At 38.1% G+C, this 17,734-nt stretch overlaps 2 protein-coding genes across 9 annotated transcripts in view; one reads left to right on the forward strand and one right to left on the reverse strand.

The window, feature by feature from the left end:
- The window catches only part of CENPP (centromere protein P), a 272,212-nt gene that overhangs the window by 85,406 nt on the left and 169,072 nt on the right, over positions 1-17,734 (reverse strand). The gene's annotated exons all lie outside the window — the stretch shown is intronic.
- The window catches only part of ECM2 (extracellular matrix protein 2), a 33,838-nt gene that overhangs the window by 1,100 nt on the left and 15,004 nt on the right, over positions 1-17,734 (forward strand). For both annotated transcript variants that reach the window (XM_084839836.1, XM_084839835.1), the window contains 4 exons: positions 2,940-3,256; positions 13,727-13,915; positions 15,166-15,738; positions 16,452-16,567. In XM_084839836.1, the coding sequence (XP_084695962.1) occupies positions 2,962-3,256; positions 13,727-13,915; positions 15,166-15,738; positions 16,452-16,567 (1,173 nt within the window). In that variant the 5' untranslated portion in view covers positions 2,940-2,961. The remainder of the gene's footprint in view (positions 1-2,939; positions 3,257-13,726; positions 13,916-15,165; positions 15,739-16,451; positions 16,568-17,734) is intronic.

Genomic DNA, 17,734 nt, shown 5'->3' on the forward strand with positions numbered 1-17,734 from the left:
AATTGCTATGTAGCTAAATGCACAGCTGGGAAATTATAAATTATAATGAAATTATAATGAAATTATAATTGAGATAATTAAGAACCTTGGTATATTGTAAAAAACCAACTCCTCATTCCTGAACAGGTTTGTGTAGAAGTTTATTTTTATTGTTTGTAGAGTAGTCCATTATAATATGAATATAGATTTTAATTTCACACCCTTTCACACTCTCTCCTCTCCACTGCACTGCCCCAAAATCTGCTCTGGAAGGTTTCCCAGCCCTTTGGAGCAGATCTGAGGGTGTGAAAGGGGCTGCAGGGTGGAAGGGTATCCCCCACCCCTGCAGCCGTTGATGGAACTGCTTCCATCAGCAGAATGACGTAGTTGGATACAACCAAGTATTTTCCCCAGATACGGAATTCATGTGTGAATGCACTCTGAGGTGGAGAATATATTTATGTATTGTGGGCCAGGTCAAACATTACTTCCTGACTGCGGTATAAGAGGGAGCAAATCTCATGCTCAACATGCACCCAGCTGTTATTGTTCACCCCTTCCCCCTTTCCTGGGCAGAAAGTACAGTCTGAATCAGCATGTCATCCTGTTTTTATCCATGAACCAGATATGATTAAGTACAGCACAGCACAAAAAGGCATTGCTGTTGCTCTCTCATGGCTTTCATCCAGGGATAGGTGGTGGGTTCAAAGAGATGAACACAGTATTTGTAAGAATACACAGGAACTTTTTCTGCTTCCTTGCTTAGGATGTAAGTTTAACTAGGCCATGTAAAAGGCACCTACTGAGTATTTTCTGAGTGGCACATCCTTTTTAAAATCCCTTAGAGGCTGTGGGCAAATCCGTGAGAGAGTAATCACCCTGTCTTTTTGTTTAAAGCTGTGAAAAGCCCCCCTTCCGCCCATTTCTCCCCTGCACTCCATCTGTGACATGCGGACAGGAGTTAATGGCATTGACACTGAAAAAAGGTTCATGGGAGTACTACACATGACTAAGATGCAGTGCGAAAACAATTCAAATAGACAGGGGGGTAAGGTGCTAGGAATATTACAAAAACTATAGCTGCTATAAAGAAGTATGCTTCTTTATAGCCTTTTAATCAAATTTCCAAGGTGATTAACATAATAAACAGCACTTAGAATATATTAGCAGCCTTAAAATAATGTACAACATACAACCTAAAATGAATACCAGCAGCAGAAATAAACTAATCCACAAAGCTTGTTAAAAAAGGAATATTTTAACTTGCTTCTGAAAGGAAGCAAGAGATGCAGGTAACAAACCTCTTGAAGGACAGTATTCTGCAATTCCAGGGACACCACAGAAAAGATGCTGTTCCTTATAGATGACAACTAGACATCCAAGAAAGATGAAACTTGCATTTATCATTTGTTAAGTTCAGAGGGATGAAACATTTCAACATTTTCAAGGTGTTCTCTGAAATACATCTTTTTCCATATAAATTCTGATGATTAATTCAGAGTAAAAGGAACTTGTGTTTGAATCCTAAAGGCTACTGCTATTGCAGCTGGTTGGATTAGAGACTCACGGGCTGCGTTCACTCAACATGAAAACACATACTCAAGGTTGAGTATGGGTTGTCACTGAACTGTGGGTTGTTGTATTGTATGAACCCAGCCACACTAACAAACCATGGTTTGTTAACTACGAACAACCCACAAAGGGAACCCATGGTTTGTTAGCGGGTTGTGAACTGTGGGCCGTTTGCAGTTAACAAACCATGGTTTGTTAGCATGGCTGGGTTGATACAACATAACAACCCAGGGTTTGACTGGCTTCAGACAACATGATAACCTACACTAAAGGATTGAGTATAGGTTGTTGTTGAAACATGAGTTATCATGTTGTCTGTACCCAGCCACACTAATAAATCATGGTTTGTTAACCACAAACACCCCATGAAGAGAACCCATAGTTTGTTGCTGGGTTGTAAATTGAGGGTTGTTCATGGTTAACAAACCATGGTTTGTTATTGCATCTGGGTTCAGACAACACAATAACCCATGTTTCAACAACTTACAGTTCAATGACAACCCACAGTCAACCTTTGAGCATGGGTTATCATGTTGTCTGAATCCAGCCATCCTTGAGTACAGGTCATACTGTCCTTTTCCAACTCTGATTTTATTCTTTCTATTTATTTTATTTTAGGTATTTATATACCAACTTTCTGGACCTCTATGTTGCCTCATGTGCTAAAAGGTTATAAATAAATAAAAGGTCATGATTTATGATTATTTGGAATGCGATATACCATTTATCTGCATCTTACAACTGAAAAACATCTGTAAGACACATGACCCACACTGGACAAAACAAACGCCCTTTGACAAACCTTGGCAATTGAAAACAATAGTCAGATTAATGCTCCATCCCACATCTTCAGCTATTTTGGGACAGGTTTCAGAAGTCTGGGGTAAATATTCATCCAGAAGAATAAGGCACTGTTCCAATACTTCTGATTAGCATAATTCAGACCTGTGGATGCATCAACCTATGTTGCTCCCCCACTGGTCTACACGGTTCACAGCAGGTGGCTCAAAGCTAGTACAAGTAGTGCAGTGTGCAAAGCTAATTTTTTTCCCCTGTGGTGAACCCGAGAAGTCCCAGGCTAAAAAGCATTTGCTTTCCTGGCACATTTTCTTGGCACCTGGCTGCACACTACATTGTTCTGGTTAAAGTGCAGAAAGCTCCCATCTGAATGTGTCCTATGTGATGGTCAAAAAGGAACAAGTATTCATCATTCTTGCCACAGACTTTAGATGCCATAGAGCCATCACTGGAGCAATTAGGAACAAAGGACATTAATGAAGATTATGCATGTCACAGAACCCTGCCACTTTACACATTACTATATTCTACATTGCTTGAGAAAGCATTAATCTTCAAAACTCCTTTTTTAATTCTATTTTCTACTATAGGACCCAGCATTACAAGGGGAAAATGCAAAAAGCAACACTTCTCTATTATCTTCTGCTTGTTTCTCTGTGTATTGCTCTTGCTCAGAATGAACGCAATGGAAGGCCCAGGAGAGCAAGGAGGAGAATGCGCTACAGAGCTTTACGAAAGGGCTCCTTAGCAAATGGCAGGCTAAGCAAGCAATCACAAATCAAATCCCCAATCCCAACCACTCCAGTACCAAGCATTCCGCTTATTAATATTGACGGTGATATTACTGGAATATTTGACTCTCTTATTGGTTTGGATGGACAAGAATCCAGTTACAATATTTTACCAGGTAAGCAGAGAAAAGTTACTTTTTATTTTCCCAGAAAAATCATTCATGTGTAGCATTTTCAGCGGGCTAGAGAGGCTACCATGAGAAGGAGCAGGAGGGGAAATCTGCCCACCATTTATGTTTCTTGCCTAGTGCAAAGAAGTGTCAGAAGCCTACAATGCTCAAGGCAATTTACAGAAACACATCTTAGGATTGGGGTTTATATACCACCCTTCAAACATATCTCAAGGTGATTCACAATCATAAATTACAATAACATACAATTACACAATTAAAATGCTACAAAAACACAATTAAAACAAAAGCACTTATATAAGAGTTTCACTCATGTTTAACATGTAGACTAAGCATTTTGTATTACATTGTCTAGGTCAAGAAACCTTCTGCGGAAATACTGTTTTTACAATATAAAAACAATATTTGAGGTCACAGTATAATTAATACTACTTTTCTAAATGTATAGTAAACAAACATCAACTCCAAGTCACTTCTATTTTTTGTTTGTTTGCCTTTTCACACCTTATTTAAAAAAGAAAAGAATCCAAGAAACAAAGTACTCTCCTTAGTATTCTAATAACTTTGCTAACAGAGCACATAAAATTCGGTAAACTAAATCACTAGGTCATCTTCAACACTTAGCTGTTGAAGGTAAGTACTGAAGCTGACTTCGTGACTGGACAGTTAACATTTTCACTGGCGATAGATGAGCAAACTGGTTTCCTGCATACATGTTCTAAACCCATCTTGTGACTCATATCCAATATACTAGAATCAACCTTTTGAACAAGCTCTGTCCCATACAACAGAAAATAATTCAGAATAACACTATCATAAGAAAGGGAAAGCATTACAGTTTCTGGCAATCTCAGGTGTGAACCAAGGCATAGCAATGGACTGCTGCAAACATGCATGAACTATCATTCAGAATGGCTGGCTGGGGCATGCTGGGAGTTGTAGGATTTCTTTCTGTCTAAACATGCATAGAATTGCACCCTTAAGTGATTACTGGTACTATTCTGGTAGCAATGCAGAAGCACTCATGTCCATACACCAAACAAAACATATTTCTAAGGACACTATATAGCTGAGTATCCACAAACTTTGTCTTTGTGATACTGTGTGACTAGCTGACCAAAAAAGGGAGAATTTGCCCTCACACTGCAGCTCAGTCACAGGCTCCCTGAGTAGCCTTGGGAAGGCAGTCATGTTCTTCCTCAACCCCAATTCCTCCTCCATAGGAAGGAAGTTATAATGATTTCCCACATAGAAACATTATGAACATGCCTGAGATAAGCACGTTAAAGCTCTTTGCATGTTCATATGGTAAATAGCATTTTTCTAATCCTTTAATATATCCAACATCATGGTAGCACCACACTGATTTAGTGATCTGTACTGGAAATATGTTTAAAATAATAAACATATAGTATGTGTTTCATCAACATCAATGGTATTCACCAGTGATGAGTTTACATTGGGTAGTTACAAGGCTAGATGAAAGTAGCATTTTTCAGCTAAGCTGACATCTTACTAAGCTCACTTTAGTAAACACCCTCACTTTCATAGGCTGCAGTAACTAACATGGTTATACTGAACACATGTCACTCCAAACATTTTCATATGCAAGTTCTACCAACCAGTGAAGGAGTGGGCATTTTTTTTTTCTGTTGAGGGCTGCATTATCTCATGGGTAATCTGTTGAGGGGCACTTGTCAGCGGTAGGCAGGGTCAGAGACCAAAGTGGGTGCGTCATCCCCTTTTCTTTCTGCAACCTCCCCCTTATTTATCTCTCTCTCCCCCTCTCTCCCTTTTCCTTCCCATCCAGGAGGCTGCCTGGGAAGGGACAGATTGCTCTTGCCAGAGGTCTGAACTGATCGCATGTAGAGGGTGTTTGGAATTAGGCTGAGGGCTGCATAAACTAGAGCAATATAAGTACTTAGTGTTATATTAGTTCTGACCATGTAGTGTCACAAACGGTATCATAGCCAACTTGGCTAAGAAAACTACCTCACATAGCAAGTGGTTACTTAAAAGAGTTGTATTACAACTGTATCTGAAACTAGACTGTCTATGTAATCTCTGTACATATATTTTCCAAACCAGTTCGCCCTCTTCTTCAAGATGCACTATGGATCATGTTGAATAAATAACCTCAAAATGAAATGTAATAGCCAGTGCATTTAATGAATAGGTAAAGAAATACTGACTAAAAATTTGAGGAGGTGGTATCATGGTCCAGTTATAATAAACGTTAACTAAAACTATTCACTTTTAAGCATTTTTAATATTAAAGGAAAATGCCAACACATGTAGTATGTATTCTGTATGAGCCATTTTAAATCTCCCTGTCAGACATCATCAGCTATGTTGAAGTAGCATGTGGTTTCCTCATTTTCCCCTTGATTCTTCTCTTTTTATCTGGAATTTTACCCAAAGGTTATGCTAAAACCACTAAACTCATTTTAGCTGGAACCCAATATTGGATCTGTACCATATTTCCAAAGGTTAAAAGCACTGAGCTATCTGCCAGGGATTTCAACCACAAGGTATTTTTCTAGTCTAGTATTTAGAATCTTTGTAAGTCAAGGCCAGATTTAGAAAGCAGCCTATTTAACAACAGAGCCTATCATCAATCATAGGCCCTTATTAGCTTTTTAAAGGGTTTAAGTATCTCTAAATTCAAAAGAGCTCCACATCTTCCTTTAATTATTATTCTTTTCTTAATCATAGTTAAAGGATTAAGAGTAGGCTGTGTGTGCTCCTTCCTCCTAGCCATTCCTCTTCCACAGGTGGATTCCCCCTGTCATCTATAACCATGGTGAAGGATTATATCTACACTTATAATAACCATGGCTAAGGCTAACCAAGGTTCAGTCTGTCCTAACCAGGATCTGGTATCAGCTTGTTTCTGTTCCTGATGGGCAGTTTTAAAAGAAGGGCCATATAAAGACACTGCCATCTTGATCTGATTTTCTTTATTTCTTTTACCAAAAGTTGTTACAGGAGGGAATCTACCACCATATGACTTCTTGAGTCCGAGGGTATCAATGGAAAATCTCTCTAAGCTCTGCAAGGCAGATGTACAGAGTAGTAGCAAGTAACTTCTGAGAGAAGTTTCTGATACGTGGGGAAAAAGCAAGCGAACTCTTTAGATTTCCCAACTATTTCTATATGAAATGAAGTTCTGAACTGGGTACTTCTCATATTGTTGGATGGGGATTAATATCAGTTACTTGGAATAGGCATCAGACCTGGGTTTTAAGTACAGTACAGAGCTACATTTCTCTCTGGCTTCTTAAGGGTAACTATTTTTTAATTCATTTGAAACGGCAAATCTGACTGTATACTTCTGGAACTGTAGCACACATCTACAATACTGTAGCAGGAAGGATAAACACCAATCGTAAATATTATTATATCCCATCTTTCTACAAAATATCCACAGCAGCTTATAACCAGGATAAAAATACAACCTACAATGAAAAGTAAACAAGAAATATATATAATCAACAAAAGTCTAAAAACTAAAAGTATAAAATGCACCTAGAGCATAAAAACATTTTAAAAATGAAATTCTGCAATTGTTCACCAAAACAAAAGAGAGAGAGAGAGAGAGAGAGAGAGACTGTCTTCACTGCTGATTGGCTCAGACTATGCCTAAGGCCTTAGTTTGCTATATACAGGCAGAAATTAACATACTGGCCCCCAAAGAAAACTTTAATTTTTCTTTTCAAATTTAAAAAGGAAGAATTGTATGGGTTCAAATGGGGCAATTGCTTACATTTCCGCCCTAAATTGTTTTCTCTCAGGGATTATTTCTGGTATAATTTATAGAGTTATGCATTTTTGTCGAAAGTGTTATTTATTTCAAGTCTACTTGTTTTGTCATCAGTTGTAGCTATTTTGGATTTTCCTGTATATCAAGGGTATATTGTCTACGGTATCTAATACTATCTAAATGGGTGACCTAAAATGTTATTCCATTAACGTTATGGGTTTAGGCACAGTTGTTAAAAGGAAAAGGGTTACAACAGAAATTAAAAGGCGCTCTCCCGATGTTGTATTTTTGCAAGAGATGCGTCTAACTAAGAGACATAAGACAGTATTAAAACACCCATATTTTGGACAACTGTTTACTGTCAGGGTTGGATCGGAGCCCAGAGAGCCCCCAAACAGTTTTGATTCTGAGGAAGTTAGAAACCGCGGGTGAGGAACCCGCGCGCATTTCAGAAGAGCAGCCAGGGGGAGAGTCCCTCCCGGTACACATTCCTGAGAGTGATAGTGACCATGGCAGGGAGAGGGCGGAGCAACAGCAGTTTCTGGATGCTAGTAACCTGCGCACCCTCAAGCACGGGATGGTGGGTGGTGAGAGGCGGTGCTCAGCCTGCTTGGCGCGACAGCAACAGCGGCGCCCCGATGCCCCACAGGAAAGGGGTGGACTCTCTCCTCCTAGCTCATAAGTACAGTGGTTTCCCGCTTTCCCCTCCAAACAGAGATTAACTGATTCCTAAGGCAGCTCTCTTAAGTCTCACTCGTAGGATCAAGCAATTAGCATCTGTAAGCGTCATTAGGTTAAATGGGAACAAAGCCTTGGAAAAGAGCCCTATTGTCTGCATGTTGATTCTGGCTATCTGAGGATTTCAGAAGGCAGCAGGGGCAACCTCCTGACATTTACTGCCTCAGGCTCTTCAAAAGCCTGTGGCATGGCTATTCTTTTTGCAACTTCCCTTCCTATATTGGTAGAAAGTACCATGGTAGATCCCAATGGCAGATACTTATTTATTAAAGGTGCCATAGGAGGTTCATATTATACCTTCGCCACTTTGTACTCACCAAATTCAAATCAACATAGTTTTTTACATGATACTTTGCAGAAATTAGAGGTAGTTCAACAAGGTGTAATAATTGGGGGGGGGGGGGTTCAATATAGTAAGTGATCCAACTCTGGATAGAACTTGCTTTGGGGATATCCCATCATTTAGTGACCTTTTGGCTAAACTTAAATTAATAGATTCTTGGTGATTTGTAAATATAGGAGCCTGAGATTATACATACTTTGCCCCTTGCTATCAAATATATACTAGAGTAGACTACCTTTAATTTCTTCAACCCCATGCCTCTTCCATCATAAGCACAGAGATTAAAAAATGGTATCAGATCATTCAGCTGTAAGTCTAACCATAAACCTCTGCTTAGACTGATCCTCTACCTATGCATGGTGCTTCAATCCTATTCTTCTACAAAGCCAACTATATGTTGAGAGAATTAAAACTGAAATAGAACATTACTTCCATACAAATGAACAAGTAGGATTGTCACATGGGATGCAACAAAATCTGTTATAAAGGGCATTTGTATAAGTAAACTGGCAGCAATTAAGAAGATTTCAATACAAAAAAAGAAACACTTTTGTCAGCAATAAAACTTCTGGAAATAGAACGCAAAAAATCAGGTTGGGCAAAAATTTACCACCTTCTTTCACAAAAAAGAATGAACTGAAAGCCCTTGAAGGAGGTAAGATTTCGACATCACACCTTTACCTTATACAAAAATACTATAAATTTGGGGATAGAAGCTCTAAATTGCTGGCATATGAGCTGAAATGCAGCAACGTAAGAAATGTTATTTGCTCAGTTAAAGACAATCAAAATGCATTGGTTTGGGGGACTAGGCAGATCAGTAATCAATTTGTGCAATTTTATTCAGAACTGTATTCTCAGCCAGATCCTGATGTCACTAAAATGGACAAACATTTAGAAGACTCACAACTTAAAACACAGAACAACACAGAGAATATTTGAACTCCCCAATAACATCAGATGAAATAGAAGCTGCTCCTAAAAAAACCTAAGAATTGTAAAGCTCCTAGTGTCGATGGGTTTGTTGTGGAATTTTATAAAAAAATTAAAGAACTTCTAATACAAAAATTAGTGGTACTGTTCAATGATGTGCTTAACGGGGGTCATATACCAGAGACCTGGAAGCTGTCTCGGATTATTGTGCTTCCCCAAATGGGTAAAGATCATCTTGAAGTTGAGTCATATAGACCCATTCCATTAATGAATTTCGATTCTAAATGATTGACATCCATCATGGCTTCTAGACTGAATTTTATTACCCATTATATTCACCTAAACCAATCTGTATTTATTCCATCTAGGCAATTAACTAATCCTATTCGTACAGCTTTGAATATTACTCACCATCATAAAAATTGTAAGAAACCTTCAGCCATTCTTTCCCTAGATGCCCATTAGGCTTTTGATAATTTAAATTGGCACTTTCTATATTAGGTGTTGGAAAAAATGAACATGGGCAAGCTTTTTATACAACTGATTCAAAGATTGTACAAAAATTGTCAAGCTTTGCTCAGAATCAATGGATTTGATTCAGAAAAATTTAGAATTAATAAAGGTACTAAACAAGGATGCCCACTATCTCCAATTTTATTTGCCCTTGCATTAGAACCCTTCACTAATAGGATACATAATAATATAACTATTAGAGGTGCTATAATCCAGGATACAAATCATAAAATCAGTTTGTTTGCCAACGACTTTGCCTTATTTATAACCATCGATGGAGGTATCAGAAATAATGAAAGAATTAAGCTCATATGGAGCAACTGCTGGATTAAAAATTAACTTTAGTAAATCTGAGGCACTCTGTATAGGCATGTCTAAACAAGAAGAACAATTACATAATGACACAGGCCTAAAGATACACATTGAAATGCTCAAATATTTCGGAATCTCTATTGCTAAAGATTTAAACAAACTTTAAAAGTTGAATTACAATGAGGCTATGTATAAAATAAGACAAGATTTGCAATGGTGGTCTAAACTTAACTTATCTTGGTTAGGGAAAATAGCTGCCATTAAAATCACCGCCCTCCCTAAAATACAATTTTTATTTCAAACTTTACTGATTAAATTACCACAGAAATATCTCTTTAAATGGCAAAAAATGTTTAATTCATATATCTTCAAAGGAAAAAAGCCAAGAGTCGCCAAAACTATCATATATCAAAAGCCTGCCTTGGGTGGTCTTGGTATTCCAGATATTATTAAATATCATGATGCATTTCAATTACGCCAACTCTTTCATTATTATATAAAGATTCTGATATATCCTGGGTGGAAACAGAACATCCTGGAAATAACCTCTTCAAATATTTTGTGTGTGTCCAATACTAATAGAAATACAGCCACATTAAATACACTTCTTTGAAATTTACCCTACAAATTTGGAATAAACGGCATAAATATCTATTATAAATGCCCCAAATCTCTCCTCTCACACCTTTTTTAATCCATCCCTTGTTTTCTCATCTTGATAAAAGAATACAATTCACTGGTTGGGAAGACAGCAGTTTACACAGGATGTTGGATTTCTTCCCAAAGGGCAAATGTTTAACAGGACAACAAATTAAAGACAGAATTTCAAATACCCCTAATTTGTGGTTTCAAATCCACTGAATATTACAGTTTCTAAATGTACCATCAGTCAAGCAGCAGGCTATAAGGCCACTCACACAATTTGAAAAGTATTTAGTTAATTATACTGTGGGCTCTTTTGCAACTTTATAAATACTTTCTCGATATTGCTAATTATGACATGAGAGGCTTAAAGCTGGCCTAGGAGCAAGATCTAAGATATGAAATAAATGACAAAAATTGGTAACAAAATTGGTCTGCCCACCCACTGAAATCAATTTCAGCCCATAATAGAGAGCTCAATCAAAGTGATTTATAGATGGCATCTCACCCAAGTGAAGCTCTCATGAATAAGCAAAAGTAAATCTCCATTACGTTGGAGGGGGTGTGGAGCCATTGGTACATATCGTCACCATTGGTGGACTTGCCCATTCGCTCAAATCTTTTGGGGCGAGATTGAAAATGAACAACAAAATTACTCATCAGTCAATTAGCCTTGACCCAGGTCTTACCCTTCTTAATCTATATCACAAATTTAATACTAAGTATTTGCAAAAAGTTTTAATTTCATTTTTTTGCTGGCTGCTAGACAAGTTTTTGCTAAAATTGGAAATGTGATAGGCTTCCTAATTTGAGTGACTGGTATAGGAGTGTGGAATTTGGCATTATTGGAGACACTGACTCAGCAAGTGAGGTGTTCAAGAGATCAATCAGACATCGACACATTTGAACATACATGGTCATCGTTAATTAATTTCATTGATTGAGAAGGTGATGGATTTTGGTCTGCTCCAGCAATTCATGGTGACATATGGACAGGTCGACTCTGCTGTATAAGATCTGGACAGTAAGGATGCAACCCTCTGGCCGCTAGACAGCAGCTAGACGGCCATAGGATTGGTCAGTAGGACAATCCTCTCCCCACCCCCTCCCCTGCTGCCTCGTTGGCGGTGCGGATCATCCCTGTGCTCCATATTCAGAAAAGCAGCACAGAGCAGGGCAAAAGGGGGCATTCCCGGGGCCAGGGAGTTCGTAAGTGCTGGTACAACACTTCATATGTGTCGTCCGCCCACCTCACGCTGTGACGTCCCGCAGCTAGATAGCCAAAATTGGCCATCTAGCCGTGAATGCAGGGTGGCTGAAGAGCGGAGGAGACGATCCCCTCTGTGCTTCTCCCGCTGTGCATTGGATAGGAATTCACCTCCGAGTTCGGAGGCGGCCATCTATCCACATACGATTGCTCCCTAAGACCCTTTATCTTCATGTGGTTCCCTGCCTTGATTTTTTTCTTTCTGGAAATGGATTTTATTCTCTCGGCATATTTGGTCTACGTGCTTATATGCTATGTGTTCACTTAATTAGTTGTATATTTGTTGTTTAAAAGATTTGGATAAATTTGTACCATCTATATAATATAATATAATATAATATAATATAATATAATATATTAATAAAATTTATATTAAAAAAACCAAAAGCCCCCAAACATCTACTGTAACTTAAACTTCAAGTGAGCAAAAGATAGTAAATTTCCATCATGTAATACAACCTATTATCTGTAAAACTTAAGGAAATAAGATTTAGAGAAGTCACATAGTATTATGTGATAATGGAACCTTGTTTCAAGAATACTGGAACAATATTGTTAAATTATGCAATTCGTGTTTGATAATTAGAGCCACCTGCACAAAAAGGTGGGAGCAATGAAGCAAAGTTCTTTGGATTTGTCAACTATTTCTATATGAAATTAACTCCAAAACTGTATCTCCCGACATGAACCCATCCAAATACTACAATCAACATCTGAGGTCTTTCTCTGAGTGCCTCATCCAAGGGAGGCTCGGAAGGTGACAACAATGGGGAGGGCCTTCTCAGTCGTGGCCCTTCGATTGTCGAGTGCTATCCCATCTGAGGTCCGTCTGGTGCTAACAACTGTCATTTTTTTGATGCCAGGTTAAAACTGTCCTCTACTCCCAGGCATTTGATGGCATATGATGGAGGCATTATGTCAGTTGTTTTTATCAGGTCCAGTAACTTATTGTAACTGTTTTAGCTGTTCACATCATTTTAAACTTGGTATGCTAAAAGATTTTATATTATGTTTTTATTACCTTGCATTTGTATTTCTGTTTTGTAATATTCGTGAACTGCCCAGAGAGCTTCGGTTATTGGGTAGTATAGAAATGACATCATCATCATCAATGTATGGGAACTCCAGCATTTTTATGGTGTTCCCAAGACAGCACATGCTTCCCCATTCATATTTCCCTGATTGTTTATTATTTCTTTATCTTATTTGTATGCAGCCTTTCCTCCAAAGAGCTTAAGGCAGTGTACATGGTTTTTTACACACACACTGTAGCATCTTCAATGTGCATGCATAGTAGGGCTGTGCATAGACCCTCCCAACCCTCTTCAGAGGCCAATTTGGAGCTTTGCATTTGGACCCGATTCGACCCGCTTTGGACTCCAGATCTGAAGCAACATTCAGAAATCCAAATTATGCAGATTTTACATTTTCCCACTGACTTGCATTGTAAAACTGAAACAGCCATTTTTAGTTTTTATGATAAATACATGAAATTTGGAGATCTGGGAGCCCTACAGAGGTGACTAAACTTGCCAAATTTCAGACAGTTAGGTCCAGTCGCTTTTGTGCTAGTCACAGGTACAATTTGCTCTTTTCATGGAAAACTGTCAAAGCAAAGAGCTATAATTTTTCAGTGCTTCCACATAAGTGCATGGAACCGACCTGCTTCGGACCAATCTGGATGTGCTTCAGATCTGGAATGATTCAGTCCCAATCACCCCACTTCGGTTCAGAATACGGATCTGGAACCGAAGTGGTGCACAGCCCTAATGCATTGTTGTCCTTGACACTGAAGTGAATGAGAAGCCCTTGCTCATGTGTACAGAGAAGCTCCTACAGAGATTTGTATCAGGTTGGTGGTATGCAAACAAGCTACTAAGTATTATAAATTATTACTGTATTACACATGTTTAACATCTTCTTGCATTTGGTTTCATTTATTAGGAAAGGGAGGACGCTGTTTTGCAAATGGAATAATTATGTATGATAACTCTGTGTGGTCTCCTAAGCCCTGCGTTACATGTCTCTGCTCAAAAGGAAAGGTATTGTGTGATGAAACCTTGTGTCATCCTGTGACATGTCATAAACCCAAGACACCTGAAGGGGAGTGTTGCCCAGTATGTACAGATATTGGTAAAGTATATTAATTTCTTACATAATTCAAACACAGTATGTATATAACATACATTTTAGTGTAAGTAATGTAATCCTTCAAATACATGGAAATCCTAAATGGCAGTGGAATTAGAAATTATTCACTGACCTTTAGCATTCACATATATTTGAAAGATGATGTTGGGCCACTGGCTTATGTGGAATTGCTGCATTTGCAACTAGGCATCTCCATTGAGGATAGCATATCCACAGCAACTCTGATTGCTGCTTGATGATGGAGGCACGTTTTGAGCTGCTTCTGTCACAGGAAACAGCTGCTGTGGACACTACTCACATGGAAGTGTCAGTGACCATAAACAGCACTTCTTTGTGAGCCTGGAGAAGCCAGGAGCTCAACAACAGACCATGCAGTTTCTAACGCATGGGGGCAGCCACAAATGGCAGCCATGGTATGGGGGCAGCCACAAATACAGGGGCAGCCATTTGTATGAGCTGGTCCAAAACCATTGGATCAATAGTTTTGTTCAGTGTGTATGGTATATACAACATTCTGATTTCTTCAGAAAAAGCACAGACCAAACTTGAAGTCAGGCAATACATATATCGCAAAACAAAACAGTCATGTTGCACCATGATGCTGTTGTACTGCTTCCTGTCCTGTATATAGTTAAAAGTCATGCAGTATGAAAATGGCAACTTGACTTAATGGCATTAGGACATAATGTGTAAGCATCAGCTGCCATTTTGGCAGCCATTAAATAAAAGGTGGAAAATAAAGATGGATGATATGCATTTTACATTTGAATGCCTGGTGCATATCACTTCATAATTTGGGGTTAACAATAGGAAGCTTATTACAGCAGTGCCATTGGCACTACTGATGAATAGAGCAACCACCTGAAATCTAGATGCCACCTTGCCCTGAAATTTATTGAATTACTGTATTTACTGAATAGAATACTGTATTTATTGAAGTACATTATCCAGAAAACGAAAGTTTGGAAGGGCCAGTTTGGGCTGGGTATAATTTAAATTGTGGAAAAGGCTCTTTCCCTTTCCTTATTGGTGTGTACATCGATAAAACCACTGAAAAAAATACTCTCAACCTTCTAACCTTAGTAATTTTATATGGAATATTGTATAGAATATTTATTCCCTTCAAACACAGATATACTGATGCTTACTACTAAAAACTTTATTATCATTTCTCTTTATATTGGCAACAACTTTTGTCTTCATCTTCATCATCATGGCCTCCTTACATTCAGTACTAAGTACTATTCCACTAGGTGACACATCTGAGTTGTCTGGTGATTCTCCAGAACCCAATGACCCTAGTGATACAGTCCTGCATAACCTACAGACACAAGATGAAAGGGATGAAAAGGACAAAAAACTAATTGAAACAAACGAAATTAATATTAAAGATAAAGAGAACAGGAAGAGGAAAAGAATAAAAAGCCACAAACAGAGTAGAAAACGGGGACATAGAAATGATGAAATGGAAAATGAGAAATTGAGAGCAGAGGAAGAAAAAAGAAGAGCATATGAAGAAGAAGAGCTAAGAATGGAAAAAGAACGCAAGGAACAGGAACAAGAAAATGAAGAGCAAGAGAATGAACAACATGAAAGAAGTGAGGAAGAGGAGGAGGAGGAAGATACTTTGCGTGGTGATGTATTCAGAATGTCCCCTCGTTTCTCAATTCCTGAGTCATCTACTGAAATTCCCCCTTTGCCAGCTGGATGCTCTATCCTAGACAATACAGTAAGCTGTATTAATGCCAAACTTTCACAAATACCACCAATCATGGATGCAGAGCTTACAGGCATAGAGCTTGTTGGTAAGGAAAAACTGTTTATTTGTTTAAAATATTTCTAAACTGTCCTTCATCCAAAAAGACTCCAATAAAATAATGAATAAAATTAACCATGCCAATAAAATACAATACAATAAAATATCAATAACAATTAGAACAAATAAGAGGCAGATAAAACTATAAAAAACACACAGAGCAGACAGAGGCAACATTACCACTTAAAATGCCTTGGCAAATAAAACAAGTCCTAACTCAGTGCCAAAAAGACTGTTGCGTCAGCGCCAGACATACTTCTATTGGCCTACCGCACAAAAGGCCCTCTCCTTTCTCCCCTAAGGAAGGCACTCAGAAAATTTTAAGAAGCTGCCTTATTATTTATTGTACCTATTTTCGAATGCTCACTGTATTTAATGTTGGTCTTACTATTTGTATTTGAATTGTTCCTACTATGAAATTTGGGGGAGGGGACAATGTGATGTAATTTTTGTAATTCCTTGCTCTGTTAAATCAAATTCCTCCCTTTTTTGCTGGGTCATGAACATGTAATATTCATGAACTCACTAAACTTTTTAACCCGCTCCAAGAATTAGATCAAATGTTCATTACATTTCCTTGTGAACAAAGATTTCTGCAATAAAGCCATAGTCAGGAATTGTAATTCAACAGGGAAATGGTCAACAAATACAAGGAAATTTATTTAAATTCCTGTTGCTAATACATATCTTTCCTTTTCCTAGGGAATACCATCACTGCCATTCCAGATGCAGCTTTCAATGGGATTCCTAATTTGGAAAGGATTGATCTTCGTAAAAATAATATCAGCTCATCTGGCATAGGTTCAGAGGCATTTAAAGTATGAAAATCAGGTTTTAACTTGTAGTATCACTGCATTGTATGCAGTGCAGCACTGCCTTTCTGTAGATCTTACTGCATATTAAATGATTTTAACATTATTTAAAATTAATGTCTTTTAAATTATTTTTTTCTAGTGAATTATTTATATTCCACCATATGCATAGCAAATAGCAAAAGAGATACATGCTCATAACTTTTTAGATAAAACGCAATGAGTCTTTAAAGAGCTTAACTATAACCAGATATTAAAGGCTGTCTACCAGGACTACTGGTAGATCTCAAGGTGATTTGCAGTAGATCTGCAAGGGTTTCTGACTCCCAGTTTTTTAGCAATAGCAACAACAAAGTGATTCCTCCCCACACACACACCTTAATTGGGTTGCTGAAAGAAAGGAAGCTTGGAATAACCAGCTGCCATGGCTCATCATGAGTTAAAAAACTGACGACAAGCTGTGCCACTTGTGCAAACCAGGTCTAAGTGTATATCTTTTGCAGTTGATTCTGGTTGGTGGATCTTAGGGTTTAGTAAAACAAAAGAGATCTGACAAGCCTGAAGGATGCCCATCTCTAGTCTACATTACATGTCTATTCTTATGTTAAGATATTTAGCAGTTGGTATGCTGTTCTGTCAAAGGTGTTTCTGGTAACGCCAGTCATTCTGGAAATACAGAGAATTATATCTTTGGTATAAATTAATATGAGAATGTTTCTACTAGTTTTGTTTATTTCTACACACACCACACAATCCTGCACTGTTAAGTTTCATGAAAACAAATTACTATAACTTACTTATACCTAATTAGATGTAGGACTGCATTCATAGTGCACAAAATAAACAATGTTAGGGATATTTTATTGGTGCTGCTCTGAATATATGCCAGGGATGGGAATCTGTAACCTCTCAGAGGTTGTTGGTTTGTAGTTCCCATTATCCATGACCACTGGCTGGGATGGATGGGAATTGCAGTTCAATGTAATCTCAAAGGCCACAGCTTTACCACCTCTGATATCCATGAAAAAGTAGAGGCCAAAAGGGGATTCTGAAGTGTTAAAACAGTCCACAAAAATACCCTTCCCTGTACCTTTCTTTGTATTGTTATTTATTAATTGATTTGCCATTCTCAATAGTTCCCTATTTCTGCAGATGGTTCGATGTCATTTCCCC

The sequence above is a fragment of the Heloderma suspectum genome, chromosome 2 (assembly GCF_057233095.1).
Source record: "Heloderma suspectum isolate Gila_16-S chromosome 2, 16-S_ref, whole genome shotgun sequence".
Lineage (NCBI taxonomy): Eukaryota > Metazoa > Chordata > Lepidosauria > Squamata > Helodermatidae > Heloderma > Heloderma suspectum.